Source organism: Theropithecus gelada, chromosome 11, assembly GCF_003255815.1.
Source record: "Theropithecus gelada isolate Dixy chromosome 11, Tgel_1.0, whole genome shotgun sequence".
Classification (NCBI taxonomy): Eukaryota; Metazoa; Chordata; class Mammalia; order Primates; family Cercopithecidae; genus Theropithecus; species Theropithecus gelada.
Genome location: NC_037679.1, coordinates 94,101,866 through 94,127,165, shown reverse-complemented (window position 1 = coordinate 94,127,165; position 25,300 = coordinate 94,101,866). Strand labels below are relative to the sequence as shown.

Here is a 25,300-nt window from a genome sequence, read left to right as displayed (position 1 = left end):
TTTATATAGTTGATTTTTTTTGCTTTGGCCTATTACCAATTTTTACCAACCCTTTTAACTTCAAGATAATACAAGGTTCTTGAACAGTTCACATTCACCTGCTTGCCATTTATTAGGCAAACAATGCCTCCTCCACCTGCAGTGTTCTTCCCTGCAGATACTCAAATGTTTAATGACCCCTCACCTTAGGACTCCATTTAAATAGGAGACCCTCCCCACTATTTAAAATCAACATACCCATATAATTATGCCAGTCCCTATCCTCCTACCATGTCTTCTGTTTCTTAACAGCACTTATTGCCATCTGAATTAAATTCCATATTTGTTTATTTTCTATATGTGCCTGGTCATTGAAACAATGGTATTTTGTTGGTTTGTTCCGTCCTAGCCACTAGAATAATGTTTACCACAAACCTAGACTCAATATGTACTGTTGCAGCAGATCTGAAAAATAACTATATAGCACTGACAGCTGCTATAGTTTTTCTCAACTTAGGGGCACCATGGCTGGGAGTGGGGGAGAAATGTGAATGAACCCAAAAAGGCAAGAGCTCCCTTGTATACCCTTGTCACCCCACTGAATGAAGATTACTCAAAGAGACAGTACCAAATAATTCATGCCTACTACTGACCTCAGACATGAACTTGTGAATTTCCAGCTGTACATTTCAACAGGAATCCAATTTTTTATCATCTGAAGCTTATATGCCTAAATTTGTGAAACAGCATTAATTTAATTTACATTTGGCTTTGAATTTGCCACTAATCAAGTCAAGTAAAAGAAGTGGTGGAGAAGACAAACACAGGCTAAGGTCGGCAAAAATACACTCCTATTAAACATTTTGTCCTTTGAAGGGTAAAAATTTTATTTTTGAGGAACTTCTTACTGCACATTTTCAAAGAGAGTCACATAAGAAAGCAAAAATGTTATCCTCCCCTCATCCTAGAAATAAATAAGGAGGACATAAATTTTTTTTTTTTTAAATCATGACACTTGGAGGTTTAGCACCAGCATCCAAAATGAACAAAAACGGAAAAAAAAGCATTTACTATATATTTCAGATTTCTTTGGTTGGGGTTCTCCCCATGCGGTATTAATATTTCTTCAATATATATATTACCAAAACAGTAAAAACCAGGAAAAAAAATATAAACCTAGTGGTCGCTGAAACTGGGGAGGCTGCTCTCTTGTCTTCTGTGCAGGAATTCCCAGGTTCTCAGCTTGCTGGAAAAATTTGTTGACATTTTCTTTTTGTAGTTGTTTCTTAAAGAATAACAGTAAACATTCCAATGTCCAAATCTTGGTTTGTCTTCCACTTTATTGCTTGAATGTTTCTTTGGTGTTGGTAAGGTTGTGGCCTGCTTTTTGCTTTATTTCTGAATGGTCACTAATTCTTTAGGTCACCTGGGAAAAATTAAAATCAAACTTACAAAGAACGACAAAGTAATCATGAGTAAAAGAATAAAAAGGCAGAAATTATCTGCTTTTCATATAATTAGAAAAAGAGTACTTCAAATGCTCTAAATACAAACACATCTTGTATAGATCTGTAAGCAATATGTTAATTAAATGGAAACTCTCGCTTTTTAATAAAGTATTTTTATAAACCAGAAGTCAGTACATAATAGCGAAAATTTTATAAAATTGTATAAATGAAAATTACCATTACTAATGAACAATACTCAAAATCATTTTAGTGGCTGCACCCTATCTCCTAATATGAAAATACCACAATTAGTTAGCTACTTACCAAATGTCAGACTAAATTGTAAAAATATTTTTTCCTAATATTTAAAATTATTTCCTTAGAAACAATACCTAGAAATAATGTTACTCCATAAAAGGTTATGATCATTTTTATGATTAATATGCTACTCTAAATCAGTTAATTCCAAGTTTGAATAGGGAACTTATTTCTGTGACAGACTGTCCATGCTACCCAAGATAAAACAGAATATTGCCCTCATAGCAAATGCCTACCTAATCAAAGGCTGATTAAAATCCCACATCATTGGATATAAAAGCAGATGGCCTTAAGACACAAGAACTTATAATAATCCCAAAACTTCATTTATGAAATGTTAACAATTTTTGAAAAATAGCATTGACACCGAGTTTACAACCTCTCTCTTAACTAAAAGCTAATGGAAAGGGTGATAACCAAGAAGTATAAGAACTAAAGTCTCAGTTAAAAGGGTTATAGGAGGGAAAAAAAAAAGCCCAGAACTTATAATTGAGTTGATCTTTCTAGCTACAATCCTTTCTATGTAAATAAAATGTCCAAGATCTTTAAAAGACAGAAAAAAGTAGAAAATGACAAGAAAATAACAAGCTATCCTTTTATGAGAGGTTATTCTTTACCATACCCTATTGTAAACACTTCCTGTTATTTCACTTAATAATCCCTGCAACAACCCTAGTAAATATAATTACTATCCTAATTCTTACCAGTAGCAGACAGTACTGAGACAGAGGATAAACTGCTCAAGATCACCCAGCAAATGAGAGGTGCAGTAGAGCCTGCATTGGATAGAAAAACCTTGGCTCTTATACATTATGCTGCACCGCCTCAAAATAAATAAAGTTGATTATCAAACGAAAAGGGAAGGAAAAAAAAACCCTTTAGTTTATTCTACTGTTTCTGATTACTTAACAGGTTCTGAAACTGTTTCTGATTACTAAAACCAGGCCTTTGTTAGCAACTTTCAGCATCAGTTTTCCTAAGTGGTACTGGCAGTTAAAAAACTGCCTGTCTAGAAAAAAGAAGTTGAGTATCATCAACTCCGTCTGAATGCTTATACCCTCACCAAAGCTTATCAAAATGAGGTCAATCCCAGAAATATTTAACCACCAAATCACTCTTGCCACAGAATCCCAACAGAGACAAAGAGTTGGCACAGATGAACTGCAGAACTAGTTTAGACTAATTTGCACTCTTGTTGAGAAACCAGTAATACTAAACAGAAAATACCAACTCAAGACTGGGCTGCCCCAGCGCTTACCCTGCCGATGGTGAAGGTGCCTGGGGAGCCTGGTGTTACTCAGCACTGCTCTGCTGGGTGGGTGGAGCGGGGTTCTCAGTTGGTGCTTCACCTGCCTTGGCCTAAAATGCAAAACAAAGCCATAAATCAGATAAAGTCACATGACAGTGGAAAGTTCAAGACTGAAAGTTCTTCAAAGTTTGAATTTTCCTGTAAAGGAAAATTAGCATGCAAAAAATTACTCTTATGTATGAGTCACAAATTAGTACCATATTCAGTCCCTGGCATTTCTACCAAAACAAAACAAAACCAAAACCCCACAAAAACAAAAAACAAAACAAAATTAGTACCATAGAAGAACAGCTTACAAACGGCAAACTAAATACCGCTACTCTCCATGAAGTCTGTGACATACAACTGCTTTCAACTCGTGCTTAGAGGCAGCTTCCTCTCGATTAATGCCTCTCTTATTTGAAGAGCCCTAAATGTATGAGCTCTGAATCCCCATTAGTATGGGTCATTCTTTCAGAGAATGTTAACTGGATTCAAATATTTGGTCTGTGTTATGTGCAAGGCACACCCTATATATATAGATCTTGAGCAAAATGTTTTTGTATTTGTTAAGTGTCAAGTTATCATGTGATAAAACCACTCTTAGAATGCTAGTTTGACATGATTAAAGACAATCCACCCTGACTGGTTGGATTGACCTCTTTGCCATCTTGTGAAGGAGCGTTAGGAAGACGCGGGCGACGCCGGTAATTGTAGGGACGCCGGTATCCACGGCGAACTGACGGCTGGTTTGGACCACTGGAGGCTTGCTGATTTTCTTTATCTTCAGCCTCTCCAACTGCTGGGGCAGGTCGTGGGCGAGGAGGTCCTCTGCTGGAGGGAACACAGGACAAAAGAGAACAAGTGCCAATGGGACAGGGCTTCTCCAGAAAATAAGGTTTAATTTATTTTTAAAAATTAAGAAGTCAAGTGATCAGGACCAGGTGTGGTGGCTCACCCCTGTAATCCCAGTACTTTGGGAGGTTGAGGCAGGCGGATCACTTGAGGTCAGGAGTTTGAGACCAGCCTGGCCAACATGGTGAAACCCCATCTCTGCTAAAAATATAAAAATTAGCCAGGTGTGGTGGCACATGCCTATAATCCCAGCTACTTGGGAGGCTGAGGCAAGAGAATTGCTTGAATCCATGAAGCAGAGGTTGCAGCAACCAGAGACTGTGGCACTGCACTGGAGCCTCGGCGACAGACGGAGACTCCATCTCAAAAAAACAAAATAAACAAAACAAACAAACAAACAAAAAAAGTCAAGTGATCAGTACTTATTGCTAGAATTATTCACAGGCCAGTGCAGCAAAAGGAATCAAGGTTTCATGAAATAAAAACAAAACAAAACAAACAAAAAAACACATTTTCCATCATTTTCCCCTTTCATTTGAATACCTATTTGCAGTGCACATACACATACTGAACACATACTCTGTTCCTATCAGACCCTTTGATAAGCACTAAGAATAGGAAAATTAAAAAAGAGAAGAAGAGTAGTCTGGCATCTGCCTTCCATGAACAGAATTTAGTAGAGACCAAGGGAATTAAACATGAAAAGAAACAATATTATGTGTCAGAGTCTGTGCTAGTCGGTTTTCAAATTAAATATTTAATTTGAATGGTAATTCTGTGGATGAGATTTATAACGAGAAAACCAAGAGGTTTAGACGATAAAGCGTACGGTTGAGCTGTATAAAAGTGCTGCTTTTATAGGTTAAAAAAGGTCAACTATGACTTTCCAAGATCACATAGCCAGGGACTGACGAAGCTGAACCTCACACATGCTACCGCATCCTTTTTGTTCCAATAAGACATTTCTATGCCATCTCTTTTATTTGAAAGTCCTTAGTACTTAATCATTCGTGATTATGCCTAAAACTGGAGGGAACCTTGTGAAGAAAAAGGATACAATCCTTTTACAATTACATTGGTAGAATCCTTTCCCAGTATAATATACTTTTTCTCCCTTTAATAAACCCATATTGACACATTTCAAGGTAGCATAAACACCATTCAGGAAGGAAGTTGTAGTTTTCCCACTTACCACAAAGGGTAAGATAAAAGAATGGGCAGGCTTATAGTATAAAAAGCTTCAAAGGGATCTTAGGGAGGGAGTCTAGCCCAACTCAGTCTTCAAAAGGAATAAAGCACAAATACAATAACCCAGCATTCACTAATATTAACCTCAATGGTGGTAATAATATCTAATACATATTGAGGTCTTTATCAGGTACCACACTAATTATCTTAGCTGCATTAGTACCTTTAATCCCCAACTACAGAATACCTCTGTTTTCAGACAGGGTCTCACACTGTTGTGCAGGCTGCAATGCAGTCCAAGAACATACATCTAATGAATTGTAGAGTAGGAAGATAAATTCAGGTGATCTGATTATACCCTGATTTAAACCCTCTACTGGACTGCCTCAAGGAGCAATATTCAGTATCCCAAACACCCTCTGACACTCAATTCTTCCTCCATTTGCAGCATTACCACAGAATTGCCCACCAACAATTTATCTGATTTATTTTGATAAAAATTAAGTATTAATTTACATCATATTATAGTTCCAGAATACAAAATGATGCTTTGGCACAGAGATAACTAAAAAATCTAGTATTAAGTAGGGGGGAAATGTCACACCACCACCTGAAAACTCTGGCATGCAATCAAAGCATTCACATCTTCTAGATATATAATGAATCCATTAAAACAGAACCACACGGTCCTCATTCTACCACTGTGCACACAAGTCCTTTAATGGGCCATTAGTGGAAAATGCCACATACCTACGGTACCTTGGGCGGTAAGTTGGATTTCGATGAACCGGTCCCTGAAGTTGTGTTCCCTCTGGGACTCCATCCTTCATCTCTCCAATCTCACCAGCCTGGAGAGGCAATGAGAGCTGACAGTGAGTGTCACAGCACAGGGGATAAGATACAGTGCATACAGCTATGTTCAGAACAGTTTTGAGAAGTAAAAAATAAAATGCTTCATTACAAAGCTAGGCACTCTCAGCGGTAACACAAACTATTTATGAGTAAATCTTTGTGAACGACTGAAAAGGAAGACAAACCTAGTCTGACTAGAACAGTCATTTGCTTAATCCCAGAGCACCTCACTTTATTTTCGTGCATCAATTTAACATTTTGAAATCGGATACATCTCATTCATCTCTTTAAATAAAATACTCTTTTATTTTTCTTTACAACAAAGTTACTTTAAGCCAGTGGAATAAAATTAACTTATTGTACTACTTCCAGGGGGAAGAAAGAACAACTTAAAAAACAAACAAACAAAAACCCACCAACAATGCCTGCAATTCTTTACCATACAAGCCATAGCTTAACTTTATTTTCTTATCTCAAAACATCCCTTCCGCCTCCTAGGAGCCAAATACTGTCCTTCATATTTCGTCAAGAAAAGAGACACAGTCAGAAGACAGTTTCCACATTCTCACTAGCAAATCTACCAAGCTCCCTGTATTTACATTAGAATGTTCTTGTCTCCCATTACCCTGGATAAGTGATCCAAGCTCATATTTGAAACCAACAGCCTCTCTATTCTCATCAAGTAGATACAGCATGTTAACTCTATTCTTCACTATATATTTTTGCCTTTTCTATCATTTCCATCCAAGCATATATACCCAGTGAAATAGCACCCATACTTTTCAGTTTCTTAAAAGTTTGAAATAAGCACAAAGTTACAGAAAAGTTACATGTAATTCTCAGATCCCATTCGAGTTTCACCATTTGTCCCAATGATGCCCTTTATAGCAAAAACACCATTTAGAATTATGCACGGAAGTAAGTTATATCTTTTTGTTTGGAGCAATTATTTATTTATTTATTTGAGATGGAGTCTCGCTCTGTCACCAGGCTGGAGTGTAGTGGCGTGATCTTAGCTCACTGCAACCTCCGCCTCCCTGGTTCAAGTGATTCTCCTGCCTCAGCCTCCCAAGTAGCTGGGACTACAGGTGTGTGTCACCATGCCCAGCTAATGTTTTGTATTTTTAGTACAGATGGGGTTTCACCATGTCCGCCAGGATGATCTCAATCTCTTGACCTCGTGATCCACCCGGCTCGGCCTTTCAAAGTGCTGGGATTAGAGGCATGAGCCACCACGTTGGTTTTCATGACCTTGATGCTTTTTTAAAGATGACAGACCAGTTATTTTGTAAAATATCCCTCAACTTAGGTTATTTAGTGTTCACTAATGATTAGATTTTGTTTTTGCATCCCCAGAAAAAGTGACACTGCATTCTCCTCACTGCATCCTGTGAGGTGGCATATAGTTCCAATTTGTGCCATTACTGACAACGTTCACTTTGATAAGTGGTTAAGGTGGTTACCTGCCACCAGGGTCCTCCTCTGTAAGTTGACTCTTTCCTTCTTTGTAATTAATGAGTCCTTTGTGAGGAAGTACTTACAAAGTGTGTAAATATACTATTCCTTATCATATTTTTCAATATATTGGTTTATTTATTTATATTTTTATGGACTCATGGTTTTCTATTTTATTCAATGAGTTGTAATCTGTTACTATCATTACTGGCCAACGGGAACCCCTTCAAGCTGGCTCATATCCTTTTGACATGTTTCCAACATTCTTGGAGTACTTCTTCCCTTTCTGGCACAACATGATGTTCCAGCCTCATATTGTACTTTCTCTGTCCCAGCTCTGAAATCAGCCGTTTCTCCAAAGGGAATTCTTTTTGTTTGAGAATGTTATTTAAAAACAAAAAATTGGGGGACAGGTATGCTCAATGCTGTTACTAAGGTATCACTGCTTTCAGGAACTTAATAGACAGAACTATGGAACACATATACACACAATGTTACATATATATGTGTGTCTGTGTATGTGTATGTATGTGCGTGTATGGCAAACACACATGCCTACCTTGATCTGCCCATCTAATGGCTTTATAAGTTGTTGGTGAGATAAGGGGTAAGGGAGAGACTGGGGCAACTCTGCATTGTAAAAAGCAAATCAAATCACGCAAACATCTTGCTCTGCTCTCGTATCTTCTTCTAGCTACTACCCCATTTCTTTATAGACATACATACTAAAGAAAAACCAAACACCATGACCACCACTACAGAAACCTCAATGGGGGATATGTCTCCTCTTCCCACCCTTTGCTGTTTCTTAAGTTTATTCTATTTAAACTTTTGTCTTCACCAAACCACTAACCTCCAAGTTACCAAATCTAATAATCAATTCTCAGCTTAATCTCCTCTACTTATCAACAAGCATTTAACACATTTCATTCTTGAAATACGTTCTCCTTGGCTGCTCCTTCTCATTGTCCTTTGCTAGACAATCCTCATCTTTCTAATCTTTAATTGTTGTTGTGTCCCAGAACTTGATGCTGGAATCCTATTTCCACCTACACTCACCTTATAGTTAATCTCATCCTGCCCCTATGGCTTTAAATATCCTGTTTTATAACTCCAAATCGGCCAGGCGCGGTGGCTCACGCCTGTAATCCCAGCATTTTGGGAGGCTGAGGCGGGCGGATCACAAAGTCAGGAGATTGAAACCATCCAGGCTAACACAGTGAAACCCCATCTCTACTAAAAATACAAAAAAAAAAAAAAAAATTAGCCAGGTGTGGTGGCGGGCGCCTGTAGTCCCAGCTACTCAGGAGGCTGAGGCAGGAGAATGGCGTGAACCTGGGAGGCGGAGCTTGCAGTGAGGTGAGATCACGCCACTGCACTCCAGCCTGGGCGACAGAGCAAGACTCTATCTCAAAAAAATACATAAATAAATAAAAAGAAATAAAAAAATAACTCCAAATCATTATTTACAATCCCATTTCTCCCTTTCAGACTCCCATTCACGCTTTTCCTGGGACCTGATGGACTTGATCCCTTGCTCCATTTAGGTCTCTTCTCAACTACAACTTAACGAACTCCCCAAAACGCTGGCAACCACTGTATCTAAGGCTACACCTTCCATCCTCTAGCCACTTCCTACCTCTTCCCTCTACTTTATTTTTTCTGCCTACTTAACACCTCCACTTGTAGGTGAATTTAATAGGAAAAAAAGACCTCCAAAGAATTTTCCCTCCAAACCCAATCTTCTTCAATATCCCATATTTGTTTAAATCAAAACTACAGAGGTATTATTTACTCCTCATACAATACATTGCCATTCCTCATACTCCTCATTCAATCCATCATGAAATGACAACACCTCTGTCTGCTTAAAACATCTTCCAAATCTAACCATTTAATGAGACCTTGCACTGACAGCTTCTCTAAAACAGCCCATGTTCATCTCTCTACTGAGAAGATTACAGCAGCTGTTCTCCCTCCTTTTAACTCTTGCCTTCTGTGGTCTAGTCCCAACAAAACAGTCCAATAATCTCTTAAATGTTTCTTTACTATTGAGATCCCTTTACTGGCTTCTCATCACATTTACAGTAGGTCAAGTCTTTACAGTGGTCTACCAGCATGACTGACCTCCCCTGAGATCTCACCTCATACCCTCCCCGGCTTCACTCACATCATCCCCATCACATGAGCCTCTCTTTAGTTTCCTAAGTAAGCTCGGCCATTTCTTCCTCAGAAACTGAGAGTCACAAAAAAAGACTGACAGAAACAGCAATTAAGGTGTATAAAGGATGAGAGTCTGGCAGAAAGACTGGGTGACATGAACAAAATGAATTAAAATTAAGTTCTACCACTTCTTGTCCATGTAAAATAAAAGTTGTTGATTTTTAAAAATAATCAAATTCCTTCATTTGTGACAACAAAAAATATGGAAACCACTGTTTCCCTCAGGCTATAGAGAGAACTAAAGAACCGATTCCAAATATCTGTCACTTGGTAGATGCCACAATGTTGCTCCCTTCCCTCCATCATATAATTATTTTCTCAAAGACAACAAGTACCTAGTAGCTCAGTGAACGATTCTACTTAATTTTCAAATCTACAGAACTATTTTCTTTAAAAATGGAAGTCATTCAGTCACTAATAAATCATGCTATATTATGTCCTTGCATAAGGCCTATTCTATATATTCCTATTTTTTTCTATTATGCCCAATACATTTCATAGCACTGTTTAATAGAAAATGTTGGCAAAGACTTTTCTATTTGATCTCAGTAATTTTACCATCCTAGAGATCCATCTATATATTTTTAAGACATCACACTGACAACTTTGAAGTAGCTTAGTTATATGGATGAGAGCTTTAGGAATTTTCTTTTGATGATCTTGACTGGCTCAATCAGACTACTTAGTCAGGGAACTAGTAGATATTATACAGATTATTAAAAAATACTGTTTAAAGGATCAAGACAACTTTTACTTCTGACATGGAATAGGTAGGAAAGTCAGTCATTCAGTCCACAACTAAATGTAGTTAGGTTATGGGAATAAGTGTACATGTTCAAAAGGAGCTTTCGATTAGCTTCTGCACATCATGTTTTATGTGGCACTAAGGAATGACTTTGCTCTGAAACTTCAATTCCTAAGGTGAAATACATTTTATTTCAAGAAAAGAACCACCACGCTTTCAGCAAACATGACATATGTTGTATACGCCAAACACCAAGGAGGAATATTTCAGGAAAGCACTATTAAGACACAAAAAATAAGTGCATATTACAATCTCACTGACTTTTCCTGTCCTTGTTTCCTAGAAGCCCCGAGTGCTGCCCTAAAGCTACTATGTCTCATGTACCCAATCTCTCCATATATGTAAGTCTACTTGTTATTTTTAGCACATTTGTCAGGGGCAGCTGTTGAAGAGTAGAAGGAAAAAAACAAGAAAGAACACAGTCATGCATGATGGGACAGGAGAAGGGTAGCAAAGAACAGACTGAACATAATGTTCAGTCAAAACATCTAGTGGGGGGGAAAAAAAGAAACCCCAAGGACACTAAGGAGAAAAAAGTTGTGGCTAGTGATAACAAAAATGATGACCTATCCCTAGTTTTCCAAGTTCCCCAGGAACTGCAAAGTTGATGTAAAGTTTATTAAGCACAAAACAAACTCACAGCAGCTGTACTAATATTTTGCAGTAAAAAAGCAGAATCAATAATCAACAACCTCCGTTGTGATAGGTTGCCTTTAAAAATCAGCAGTACCTCATTTAAATCTAATACTTTAAAAACGTTATTTATGCTGCAGGCATCTTTTGCTAAATCCTTTATATTTAACCATCACAACGCTATGGTGCAGGCATTTAATGCCCCCCAAGTAAGTAGCAGAAACAGGATTCAAATTAAGCCTGACTTCAGAGTCCAAGCTCTTACACACTCCACCTGTCTTGTTACCTTAATTATTTTTTCATTCTTCTATCAACTAGAAACTTTAGCCACGAGGGTTCCCTATTATAGGCACGGAACACGTGGTTTTGCTTTTAGAAATGTTACCGGAATGACTGCTTTGAAAAAGCAGACTGAAGGCCTTGCCTCAAGCTTTTGTAGCATCAGGAAGCCATAAGCAAGGTTTCTGCAGCTGGTGTTGGAGGAGGAGGAGGAAGAGGAGGCAGAGAAGGACGGAAGGGTGAGGATTGCTGAAGAGAAGTCTCAGTTGCAATTTTACCTGTATTCTGTTGGGATGGGGTAAGACCCGTGAGCGACGGTCAAAGGTCTGTCCCACGTGGTAAGGCGGGAACCGCCGCTGCCGGTACTGAGGGCGATATTGGGGGCGGCGCAGCTGATTCCGGGCCCCAGAGAACTGCCTATCAGTGGCAGGGGGGTCAAATCCTTCACTGCTGCCGCTCCCTTCCTCCTCCTCCTCCCCAGCGTACTAGCGAAGCAAAGAAACAGAGATTCAGAAGAAGTTTTAGCAAGGAAAGAACCAAAGAACACCATTTAGGATGAGTATCACCAAAAGAAAATCTCCCCAAAGCAATAATCCTTTCCATTATACAGACAAAATGCATTTAACCCAGATTATCATGTGATTTCCTGGGATAAACTACATTAAGATTAGAGTAGATCTGTGCAGATAAAATACCAAGAAGCAGAAAAGCAAGAGCAATCAATCTACAATCAATTTAATATTAATCTAATTAGAACTGGTATCAGCTAACCAACCACCCGAAGAGTATCTGCAAAGCTTATAATGTTTAGCTCCATCAAATGCGTGTCTCCCAGGATTTACCATCCACTGAGGCAATGTCAGGGAAAAGCCAAAAAAGAATACATTTTATGATGTTACCAACATATTTGACCCAAGTGGTATTCTTCCTACAACAGTCTGTAAAGTGTGGATGGGATCTCTGAAAACTTCCAGGGGGTCAGCGAGGTCAAACTATTGCCATAATATTACTAAGATGCTATTTGCCTTTCCCAGGCATTCTCTCAGAAGTATATGGTCTCCCAAGGGCTACAATGACATGTGGTCTCTCAGCAGACTGAATGCAGAAACAGATGTGAGAATCCAGCTATCTTCTATTAAACCATACATCAGAGATCTGCAAAAGTATAAAGCAATACCACTCTTTTCAATTTAAATAGTTTTTTCCATAAATACTGTTATTTTCATGAACATATAGTTACTTTAAATAAATACTTTAAATTTTACTTTCTAATATAATATTAATATAAATACACATTGACAAAAGCTCTAGGATCCTCAATAACATGTAAGCATATAAACAGATCCCAAATCCAAGAAGTTTGAGAACCACTGACCTATGGCATGACTCCCTTTATATGTTTAAGAGTAAACCTTTAACCATACTCTGATGGTAATAAGCCCTAATACTGGAGGTTTCTAAATACAGAACTTATTAACAAAGGAAATTACTGATTCATTTTATATTTTTCCTCTAAATTATATCATATATTACTATTTTACATTTTAAAAAACCAAACATCCTACAAAGACTATGTGATTTCATGTCTGACTTTAAAGGGGATGTGCAATTGTCTTTAATGGGAAGTAACTAGATTTTAAAATGAATAAATAAAAAAAGCAAAATAATGACCCATTACTTTTTTTACAGGAGTGTATTTAAGCTTTGGACCCTTCCAGAACAAGTCCACATGTGCAACCAAACTCCCCCTCCAAAAAACCCTCAACTAGTGTAACTTCAAAAAAAACAAGCCTTTCTACTCTTCATAAAACCTCTACCAAAGATGAGATTCACAATTATGTAAATGTTTATTTGCACAGAAAATGCTTACCAAAATACTAAGTGTGAGACAACATAAACTGTTTTTCTTCTTAGGCTTATCTTTCTCTTTTGCATTTCACACAATCAAATCTTTAAGAGTTTTACAAAGCATAATAATGGCACCAGCACTGCTGAACATGCTCTTTTGAGAGATACTGAACAAGTTGTTGGGACTTAGACATTACGACAAAAAAACTCATTTATGTCTACACTTATGAGTTTTAATAATTTTGTTTCTTAAGCGTTTTAACAATTTTGTTTCTAAATATCTTTTATATGCATAACTTTAGAATTTTCAGGTTTTGGAGGGGAAGTCTTTAAGAAAAATTTTTCACTGAATGTTTTTCTACCACTTTTACTTTTGAATTAACCTAGGAGTCAAAATAATCACAGTTAGAGCTCTGTGACTCTGATGAACTTGAAAGAGAACATGTAGGAAACGCTATAGCAGCTCTTTCCTAGCTACCCCCTCATAGCTTATTAAAAATCAAATAAGATAAGCAAAAACAAAGAAACAAGTGAGAAGTCCTAAGGAATCTGACAGAATTAATTTGGGCAGGGTGTGATGATGGTAGAGAAAAGAGGAAAAGTAGTTAGGTAAACAAAAAGATGTAAATCTATCAAAACATAAAGATAGGTCATTCTCAATCTGCAGATATTTAATTCTGTTGCGTTTTTCTTTGGATGAGATAGGTAGTCACAATCCTGTGCTGACAAACATTCGGAGTTTTCTTCCATGTGCCAGTACCTGGTTCTAATTCTAGAAACATCAAGAACTGATTCAAATCTAGTAAGTTCCTCATGACCACAAATATACCGGGTCCATTTTGGGTGCCTTGAGAATACTCCTATAAACTGAGCCTCCCAAGAAAGCTCCAGCCAGATTTGCTTACACACTCTTTCCCCTGCATTGAAACCAATTTAAAGAACTAAAAATCCACAGAATCACTTATTGCTTCTTTCCTTTGAAATAATGGAAAAATGCTATGCTAAATAAAACAGCCTCTTAACCAAGGCAAATTAGTTAATAGTTCCCTGGCCTGCACTTTTATTGCCTATTCACAAGTTATTTCCCATTCTTTCACCAACGAAATTTTTATTTTCTTAGAGGTCAACAGTGTTGGCACCAAGGAATGAACAACAAGGTTAAGTCAATGATGGAAATTGCATTCCTCTTTGCCAGTGAATGTGTGACTAGGTTCTGGCCAGAAAAAAGAGCCAAATGAAGAGAAACCTTGTTAAAACCTCAGCACTGTCTCCCTTAAGTCTTCCTGTTCCAAGATAATTAAATGTCTATTACTTGTAGCCAAATATATCCTGACTGATACAACTTCTGAATGGCAAGTTTCTAATGAGACCAGTAGCTCTTTAAAAATTTTGAGCACTAAAATTTCCCCTTTAGAGTACCGTGTATACTGCTCCAGTGATGGGTGCACCAAAATCTCAGAAATCACCACTAAAGAACTTATTCATGTAACTAATCACCACCGGTTTCCCAAAAACCTATGGAAATAAATAATAAACATTTTAAAAAATAAGATAAAAATTTCCTCTAAAGAAAAAATAAAAATCACTTAAATCATTTGTCTCCAGGAGAAGACAAGGCGTTTATCTGCTCCAAGTACATACACTTAATTCCATGCATGAAGAATTTCTCAATCACTGGTAAGTAACAGAAGCAACGTACATTCCGGGGAGGGCCACGGCGCCTTCCATAGTAGCCACGTCTGTAACGGCGCCGATCAGCAGCGTAACGACTCCCTTCCACAGGAACTCCATCCGGGCCAGTCACATTGGCAGCTTCTGCACCCTGAGAAGAAAAGAAAAAGATGGCCTCAAAATCAAAAAGAACATAAGCTAACTCACAAAACAGCCCTGGACTGCAAGAGTGTAAGACTGGCAGAACATACTAAAAAGTCACACTGTGAGTTTAAAAACAGATCGAGGTTTTAAACAAAGTGAGCAAGGCACTTCACAACCTGATTTAAACATGCATGGCTTGTGTGCTCCCACAACCTGAGCTTTGCTTTCTTGTCTAGTTATGCCAATCGCAAAAGCAACGTGTAACCTCTTTAAAGAACATAAACTAGCAAATATACAACTGTCAAAGTACAAGTAATGCTAGACCAGGAAGACTATTCGTCAATGGGAAATATCTGAGATACTGTTACTTTCCTAGAATGTGTTGAAACCTATGTTAGTCTAGGAGGTACCAAGAGAATCCCTATTCATGGGCTCACGTGATTCTCTGTCCAGCACAAAGGTACTGAGTGAAACTTCTCCCATTTTGGCAGCAACAAGAAGGGTCTTTGATGAATAACATTCTCCACACATGTAGTCCTTCTTTACACTTTCCTTCTTTAGACTATCCTTGAAACAGATTTAGAATTCTTATTCTCATATGGACAAATGGATAATGTTTCAAAAATGTAAAAAGAAATGTAGACCAAGAAGATTTCTGAGAATGTATTTCACACCCTACATCAATTTGTAAAACCCCATGTTCTGAAAACATACAGAAGAAAAATCAACCCAAAACAGTTTTTTAAAAATTGGACGGGATATCAGAGATCCTCACAGACCGGCATGTGCCGGTGAGTGACCTGGAAATGTGAAAGACTTACAAGATACCCCGGAGATCACACTGGTAAAGATAATCACTTAAATTTCTGCATCAAATGAAATGAAGTGTTTTCTTTTAAAACACAATGGTTTGAGAGCCATCAGGAACATGAACTATGGAATGGTATATGTGTACGTGGGAGGAACACATACAGGGAGTTAACCTGTCATTCATTCAGTTAATTTCTAATTCAGCTGCCACGACTACCTGCCATGGCAGTTGTGCTACATGTAGTTTTAGCGTGTTTTTAATCTAACTCAACATTGTTTTACTAATATCTATAACAGACTAAACACAAAGCATAAAGGATACTACTGACATGGAATTAAATATGTAACAGTATTAAAAACTTCTGTAGCTAGTCTTCAGGATAATCCCTCAACTTCTTGGATTCAATTCACCTGAACAAAACTATTTTAGGGTCTATCAGGATACCTTCAGCTTCCCAAAATCCAAACCAAACAGAAAACAAAATGATTAATATTCAATTTCAATTTCCTTTTATTGAGATTAAAATATACTTTACCATGTACTATTTGTAGGTAGAAGTGCTTACAAGTCAGCCTGAAAACTTTACTTTGATAAAAGAAATCTTCTGCCCCAAAGCAGTATTTTTTTTCTTTTCTTTTAGTTTTTGAAACAGAATCTTGCTCTGTCACCCAGGCTGGAGTGCAATGTCTCAGAGGTACAGACTCCACCTCCTTGGTTCAAGCAATTCTCCTGCCTCAGCCTCCTAAGTAACCAGAATTATAGGTGTGCGACCACAATCAGGTATTTTTGTAATTTTAGTAGAGATGGGTTTCACCATGTTGGCCTGGCTGGTCTCGAACTCCTGATCCCAGGAGATCCGCCCGCCTCGGCATCCCAAAGTGCTGGAATTACAGGTGTGGGCCACCGCGCCCAGCTGCAAAGCAGCTGTAATAATAAGATAGTTAAATTTTAATCTGCATTTCAAAATACATACCTTTGGTACAAAAATAAAAGTTATTTTTAAATTGAGAAATGAGCTTTTCTTTCCATAATCAGAGTCGATCATTTATTAAATAAGAATTAAAGTATCTTTATTGCAGAATGTTTAAATATTTCTGCTGGCTGGGGGCGGTGGCTCACACCTGTAATCCCAATACTTTGGGAGGCCGACACAGGTGGATCACCTAAAGTCAGGAGTTTCAAGACCAGCCTGGCCAACATGGCGAAACCCCGTCTCTACTAAAAATACAAAAATTAGCCGGGCGTGGCGGTGGGTGCCTGTAATCCCAGCTACTTGAACCTGGATGGCAGAAGCTGCAGTGAACCAAGATCGCGCCAATGCACTCCAGCCTGGGCAACAGAGGGGGACTCCATCTAAAAAAAAAAAGATTCTGTATAAAAGTCACTTCCTGCTATTGTACAAAAATTCCAAAGTCATGTCAATTAATAAGGGGCTGACAGACAATTTACTGTGCAACAAAACTATGTGCCAGCACTTTGATACCCAACCACGATTTCCTCTCACCTTCTCTCCTTCAACCACATCAAACTCTACAGTTTCTCCATCTCCTACACTGCGCAGATATTTCCGTGGGTTATTCTTCTTGATGGCAGTCTGGAAAGAGAACAGAAAATTTTATTTGAAGTAAAGAGAACAGAAAATTTTATTCAAAGTATATTTCAATACTGGCCAGAGATGTCACTGCTTTCAAGTACACTAGAAGGAACCTGAAGAAACTGTTGATCAATTATTTTTTTTCCATCATTCTCCCACTAACTTGGAGCTCTAAAACAACAACAAAAAAACCACTATAAAACTATATTCCACATTACTTTCTTGATTTGTGCTATTCATCTTGACAGGTAGATTAAACAGAACATGTTTTTCCTATAATTGCAGTATGTGCAGTGACTACACACTACTGTCCCAGGCTCATCACCTGATCATATTAGCTGTATTAATTACCTCAAACCAAAGATGAAGCTGTAGCTCCATCAGCAAGGGCAAAAAAATGCTTTTGTGAGATCTTACATACACACACAAACACATATTTAGGGATAGAGGTTCCTGTAGACAACAGAAACTACTCACTTCAATAGGGGTTTTTAAAATGTGAGCTAGGCTTGAGGGGGAAAGGAGGCAGTGATAAAGAAAAAAAATTAAAATGCCAAGGGGATAACTATTTCTGACAGAGTAAACAAAATTGTCTCAAGAATCAGAATGTATTAGCAATAATCTGGCCTCCCCCCTCCTCCCTCCCATTTTGCAGATGAGTTAACAAGAAGCTAACAGTTAAAGTGATTTATCTGAAGTCACAAAAGTAACAGCCCCAGGGATGATTGGGGAAGTGGAGGAGAGGGAATTCATAACCCTGTAGTCTACCTATATGATATTTATTCAACATTTCCCCCATCACACAATTCATATGTCAACAAATCCTATGTTTCCTATAATACATTAAAAGGTTAGTGAAGATGCTATTCTTCATTAAACATCTACATCTAAATATCTCCTTATGAATAGGTACTGTTCTCTCTTTTTCAATCAATGAAGGCAGAAAATAATTCCTGCAATGCATTTCCATTTCTTTGGCTGGTATCTCTAAACAGTTAAAGGGGCTTGAGTTTCTATGGAACTAGGTCAACCTTATTTTACAAAGCGATTAAGCATGTGTAATCCAGCCCATCCCCTAACTCTGAGTAGGAGGGAAAAGAAATAGTGAGCCAATAGAGCAGAGACCTCACCCATAGAGGAAAAAAGGCAGTTCAGGACAGGATATATGCGCACGCAGCATGAACATTCAGCCATTCCAAAAACAGCCCCTCCCTGCCGGCTCTCTCCCTTTTTCCTGTTAAACTGGGCAGGCCTCAACACACTGAGGTGACTCACCACACAACCTCACGGGGGCTGGAATCGGGTCATATACTCACAGGCTAATAAAGCCAGCCACCAATACAGCAACTTCTGAGGATCTTTACCTCTAGCAGTCTTCAGCATTCTTACCCCAAAAGGTCTATTAACCTCAAACCTCCAAGTATTATAAACAACTCTATTATGACCCTAAAAGTCACTGTATCTCAGCAAAATAAATCTACTCAAATTATCTAGGTACAACTGAGATATATCCAGTCAAGTAGAAATATAAACAATAGAAACCATAGCTAGATACCACTATCTCCAACTCCTACTGCCACTCCAATACACACACAAACCTAAACAGAAGGAAACAAAAACACAGAAAATCAGATGTATTCTTGACTTCTGCATTGCAAGAGAACGGGCTGGCATTAGTACCTGCTGCTATATCTTCCTTACTGTTATCCTCTGAGAACACATATTTCAGACAATTCACTGAAAACTAAATAAAAAGAACACCAAGGATAGTATTCCTTCTCTTAGCCTATTTTATAAAGGAAGTCTAGGATATATTAATAACAAAATAAATAACATCCTAGGCTATCAAAGCAAAGAAAAACTGAGGCACCAATAGCAGAGAAGCTCCATATCTTACCCATTGCCTCTGTTTCCTGCAAATCTAAGGGAATTTGCATCTTTTGACCTGGATATGTCCTAACATGCCTCATTTAACAAGAGTGAGGGCTACCCTGGAAACTGGAAGTTTTCTCATCTTACTATCTGCTTCTCTGTGCTATTTACTTCAATTGAGAGCTGCTTTGACAGAAGAGCTTTAACCAACACTTACCCAGGCAGAAGCCAGATTGGCTCCAGGCAAACACTAAGGAGGAACCACATCAGGAGAACAGGATGCTAATATGGAAACAGACTTTTTTTTTTGCCTAAGGACTCAAAGTCTTTAAAAATTACAAAGTGGTCTAACCAAATATTGCTTTATAAAACTGCAAAAATAAAACTATTTGAAAACAGTTAATATGACAGGACAGAAGAAATTATTTGCCAATCTTAAAATGTGGAACTGAGCTCTTGTTGCAAAATAATTCACAGAAAGAGTTTAGATTAAAATAATAATCCACAGGACTTACTTTTGGGAAAGGGATGACAGAAGATTACATACCCCTCCTCACATAGCAAATGTAGTATTTATAATCCCTCTTACCTGATGTACAAATACATCTTCTTTGGTGTCATTTCTGTTGAAAGACAAAAAGCTCACAATTAAAGGTAGTAGGTATGCGGAAAAACTTAAAAGAACCTATGTGTTATGAATTTAAATCCCAAGTCCTCAAAACACAACATATATTTTCACTTATTTTCTACACTCAATTCAGACACCTAAAATCAATCCTTGTTAAACATTTCTAACTCCACAAGCCACCCACCTTCTTCCTCCACATTGCCACAGTGCTTAGATCCAAGCTCATAGACTCAACATACAGAAACATCCCCTTCCTCTGTCTCTTTCTGAATCACATGGTGTGTAATCAGAGCCTTAGATTTTCCTCCCAGCAAAAGCAAAGCAAGACAGTTAAAAGGACAGGGCACAGCTGTGAACTAGGCTCTCCTTACACTGAAACTTAAAACAGTCCCCCACCCCCACCCCACCAAAGGAGACAAGAAATTGGAGAAACTTTAAGAAAGGGTGGGAAAGCAAGAAAATGTCGATATCATGTAAAAACCTCAGAATACTCCCAACATCTTGTAGTTGTGTTCTCATTCCTGTATGGTTAAAAGCGGCCACAGTTTACAGTTTCTACATAGGACTGGACCAGAAGTGGGTTAAAGATCCAGCTCAAGTACTGACTAGTTGGGTGACCTTAGGAAAGCAGCTTAACCAGTCTAAGACTCCATTTCTCCATCTGTGAAATTAGGGATATTGTCTCATTTATCCTAAGGCCCTTCCCATTTCTGATTTTATCCCCTCCTCCTTTTTTTCCTTAATGACTAGACTTTACGAAATAAGTTATTTATTAGTGTCCTGGAAATGTATTTTAAGTAATATTTAACAACCAGTAGCCTAGAAATAAGAATATTTACAGTGCTTAGAAACCTAAAAAATTTATATAAGCCATTAATGAAGTATGATAAGGGATTTATAACTGTTAGTGCCACAATATAAGTATAATTTAAAACATGCAAATATACACACACACATACCGATTTATAAATCCATATCCATTTCTGACGTTGAACCATTTGACAGTGCCAAGGACTTTGGTGGCTAAAATAGGATTAAGCAGATAAATTAGTATCTGACCTACAAAGAGATAAAGCTCATATCACTAAGATCTTGATAACATTAGACAAAGCCTAAACATACCTAAAGAAACCATTAAAAGCTTAATTCCAAAATACATTAGAAAAAGAAAATGGAGCAAGCCAAGACAGTCTAAGGAAACACTTTTCAGAAGACTAAACCTTTCTTCCTTATTCAACTTTTCAGGAAAGTCACAAGATAAGCAGTGATTATGTCTATACAATTCTGTAATCATTAAAATTGAGAAACACTGAAGGAAAAAAAAAATGTTCAAGAAGAATGTTACAAGTTTTAAGCTAGACAAATGTTGTAAGTTCAAAAGAGGGGCTACTTTCACAAAACAGTGAAAGACCTTAATACAGCACTTTCATACTTCGAAATATTAGGCAAACTTGAATGAGAAACATGGTGGCTCCTTGTTAACAGGCACTCTAGAAAGACGTAAAGCAACTTGTCCAGTTGCCAAATGGGAGCCCATCAGAGGAGTCAAGAATAATAATAGAACTGCTTCTGTCTCAATCCAGTTCGGTACTTACCACCCTGAGACATGATATAACAGGTCTTTTCAAACCACATGATGAATTTGGGTTTGTTTCTCTGTTTACCTTGCTCTCTACAGTTGTGCGAATCAAACTTAAGCATTTTCCGTAAAATCCCCCTCTTTACTGTGATCGCTGTCTCTACCTCATGAACAGGACCACTTCTCTACAATGCCTGGTTTTAGCAGAATTAAGAGAAGGAATCTAAACAAAATAAAACTTCATGTAACTTGTATTTTGTAGGTTTATATTTATCTCAACTATTTCATATATGATCTTTGGAATCAATCGTGAATGACAAATTCAGTACTTCTAGGAAATGTCCCTGTCTAAATTCAGGAAGTGCAAAAAGCAATTATCGAGACTTAATGAAACAGGAAACCTGATAATAGATTACCTTAAAGACAAAATAAAGAAAAAAGGCTCAGTAGAGAATGAAAGTAATTATTAACATCAATCCATGCTGTCTCTTCATAAAATACAAAGTTTATAATTTCCAAGGATAAACAATAAGGCTTCACTTTTAAATTCAAAACTAAAATAGTAATTAGGACTCGCTCTGTTGTAGGCAGGGTTAGTTCTGAATTTTGCTAGACTGATATACTTGGGAAAATACTTTAGCTCTCTTTGTGGGGGGAAAGAAAAACAAAAACTAAAAACATGTCTTTATATCTCCAAAGTTATGCAGTCTACATTGATTAGGCATTCTCCAGCTTCAATTCCAAAGATCTCTCATCTCTCCAAAGGGCAGATCAAACCCAGGCAATCTTACGCTTGAGGCCACTCTAATTGGAGCAGCAAGGCAAAGGACAAAAAAAACCAGTTGATGTTTTAGATGCAAATGTACACAGAAGAGGCCCGTTTTTTGATACATGCATATGCATTTAAGTCAGGCAATATTCCAAATAATATGCTTTTAGTGCCTCTTTTTATTTGCCCAAAAAATTAATTACCTGGGAAAATATAAAGACTGGAACTGTTTTTTAATATCTAGCATTGTTGATGGAATAATCTTGATTAAAAAGGCAAAACTAATAATACAGGGAAAAGATGATAAATAATTCTCAGGGCTAGCCTCAATCCAGGCTGTAGGTTATTTTTACTCTCCAATGTAGTTTAAAAAAAAGTTTTGTAATTCCACAAATACTTCTCCGAGGATTTCATATGATCAAATTCATTCCCACTTCTTGCTTTAAACCATAAACCCACTACATATACACTAAGGGGAAGGTTTGGGGAGGAACACCATAGATTTCCATAATATTTATCAGAAGGAAAATTTTTTTGCACTTGTGAAAACAATTTTTCCTGGTCTATGTGCCTATAAACTCAAGTTAAGGCCCATTTGCAAATACTAGAACATATCCATTTTAGTCAGCACTGTGCCTAGCACATCTTAGGCATCTATGCGTTTGCTTGGCAAAGAAAAGGGGATGGCAGGACACACCAGACAGAGACAAACAGTGTTGAGGCGTCATGTAGAAAGGGCTGTCCTTCATTTTTTTTTTTTTTTTTTTTTGAGACGGAGTCTCGCTCTGTCACCCAGGCTGGAGTGTCCTTCATTTTTAGAGAGATGCAGTAAAAATGGAAAGATAAAAGTCATCAGACTCATCACCAGGGATCTGCAGAGGCAGTTGGTTGAGGAAATCAACCTTCATTTATCTGTTCCCTTCATCTTTAAAGATAGTAGTATCCGCTTTCCCAATCTCAGAAGAGTACAGGATTAAGTGAAAAACCGCAAAAGCTTTCTACAAAAATAAGGTATCATTAAGAATGTTATCTTAACAGTGCTTTGGAGAACACAAGGTTGTCTCTCTCAGACATCTGGCAGAAAGTGTTCCAATAAATATTTGCTAGAAACAACATCACAATGTACTACTGACTAGATTTAAGCAACTTTTAGTCCAGCAAAATGAGGCCTATTTTGTTTCTTAACCTACACAGGTTACAATTACCATGTTGTTTGGTAGGGACTTAGTAAAAGCCCTGGAAAAAAAAGAGGAAAATAGTCCTCTCAAGGTGGGGAATATTGAAAGGTGTTACACTTTTCTCACATTGTTCCCTCAACTTTCTTCCCAAAGGGGAAGTAGGGCTCAGAGAGATCAGACAAACATGCCGCACCCCAAATAGTGAAAATGTCTCCGAAGCATCCTACACCATCTGTTAACATTCCTGTGTTCCTGTTTAAGAGTGAACGATATGGACACACACCCTTTAGGGAGGTTATTCACCACCCACCTGCTTTGCAAGCGTTTAAGAACTCACACAGGGCGTTACTTAAGAACAGAACGCTTAAGTTACGTGACTAAACCAACAACCATCACAGAAACCCTTTCCATCCACTGCTCCCCTCCAAATCTGAACATTTCATCTTCCTGTTTCCCTTCCTAGGTTACAAGTGCCAAGGTAACAATGTTTTGAACTAACGTCATACTCCTACTTCCGACGAAGTTTTTTCAGCTGCTACACCACGTGCGTTCCCACAGTCCGGGAAGAGGGAAGCGTGTAGCCATTGGTGGACACTGAATGGCTGTTTGCAGCAGTGGGCACAGAGAGGGGGAGGAGGACGTGGGACTAAGATCCAAGTTTCCCGGAGACGATTGCAACACCTCTTTGCTGGCATGGGGCCGACAGGAGCATGGCGTCTTTCCCATGCCCATGTGGGAAGGGCGTCAGGGACAGACACCCGACCCTTTCTGGCAAGAAGCTTTTCTATCTTTCCCTCCCCGTTTCCTTCTAGCGCCTTCCTCTTCCCCAAAGGAAATGCTCTCCTTTCCCAGATCCCAAGCAAGGACCCCAAAGTGCCAGGCCCACGTGTCCGTCCTTCCCCTACGTCCACATCCATCTCTACCCAAGGTCCCCTCTCCCAGACCGCCTCTCTTTTCCTCTCCAAACGCAGGCATTTTCCACCACGGCAATCCGCGACAGTGCCCGTCTGGTAGACAGAAGTTAAGACCTAAACTTTCTGGCCCGGAACCAGAAGGTAGGTGCACGCGTCGGCGAGGAGCGCAGGGCGCAGCGCGCTCACCTGGGAGCGCCAGCAAGGGAGGCGGCCAGCGGCGGCCGGAACTGGGGACGCGGAGACCCCCGGGGACCCCGTGCTGTCAGCGTCTCCAACCCGGGTGGGAGATGTAGCGCGAGCTGCCCACACGTGCTCCGCGGCCGGCCGGGCCCGCCCCACTACTGCATCCCCTGCCCTCCCCGGCCTGACTCACCGAGAACTTTTTTCTCCGCGTCTTCGCTGCCGGCGGCGGTGGCTAAAGAGGTGGCGGCCGCGGTACCCGTGGCTGCGGGGGCCGCGTCCCCACCCGGGTTTCCTGCGACGTGGGCGGCGGGCGCCGGGGCCGCGGCCTGGGGCGCACCGCTGCCCACCGGGCTCTTGGGCGCGGGGTCCTGGGGAGCCGCGGCGGCCGCCTCCGTCGGAGCCTGCGGGAGGGTGGTGGTGGTGGTGGTGGTGGTGGCCTCGCCTGCTTCGCTCATGCCTCCTCCTCCTCTGCTCTCGCTCAGGCGCCTCGGTGGCGGTTGGTCGGCGGTTAGCGCGGCTGGTGGTCGCGGCGGCCCGGGCTCGCTCTCGGGGAGGCCGGGGCAGATCTCGCGGCGCAGGCGGCGGCGGCCGAGGTGGGGTCGCGCGGCGGAGGCGGCTCGAGCTTTGGGCTGCGCGCTCGCTCTTGGGCTCCTCGCTCGATCTTACTGCCCCAAAAATGGCCCCGCACAAGTTTTTCTAGGCGGCGCACCGGCCCGGGAGGGAAGGGCGGGCGAGGGGAGAGGGTGGGGAAACTTGGCTTGGGAGTCGGGCCCTGGGCTCTCATTA

At 39.4% G+C, this 25,300-nt stretch overlaps 1 protein-coding gene across 3 annotated transcripts; it reads right to left on the bottom strand.

Annotated features, from left to right (window-relative positions):
• Nucleotides 1-840: 840 nt before the first annotated feature.
• On the bottom strand, nucleotides 841-25,300 carry YBX3 (Y-box binding protein 3). Of its 3 annotated transcripts, XM_025401713.1 has the most exons (11): nucleotides 24,705-25,300; nucleotides 20,851-20,914; nucleotides 19,853-19,886; nucleotides 17,302-17,391; nucleotides 14,871-14,993; nucleotides 11,602-11,808; nucleotides 5,827-5,924; nucleotides 3,693-3,867; nucleotides 3,009-3,104; nucleotides 2,483-2,484; nucleotides 841-1,405 (listed from the first exon to the last, which is right to left on the bottom strand). In XM_025401713.1, the coding sequence occupies exons 1-9, from the start codon at nucleotides 24,967-24,969 to the stop codon at nucleotides 3,039-3,041; spliced, it is 1,122 nt and encodes a 373-aa protein (XP_025257498.1). In that variant the 5' UTR covers nucleotides 24,970-25,300; the 3' UTR covers nucleotides 841-1,405; nucleotides 2,483-2,484; nucleotides 3,009-3,038. The 3 variants fall into 3 exon arrangements, with proteins under 3 accessions (XP_025257498.1, XP_025257499.1, XP_025257500.1); XM_025401714.1 differs by lacking the exon at nucleotides 2,483-2,484 and having other exon boundaries at nucleotides 3,004-3,104; nucleotides 3,693-3,864; XM_025401715.1 differs by lacking the exons at nucleotides 2,483-2,484; nucleotides 11,602-11,808 and having other exon boundaries at nucleotides 3,004-3,104.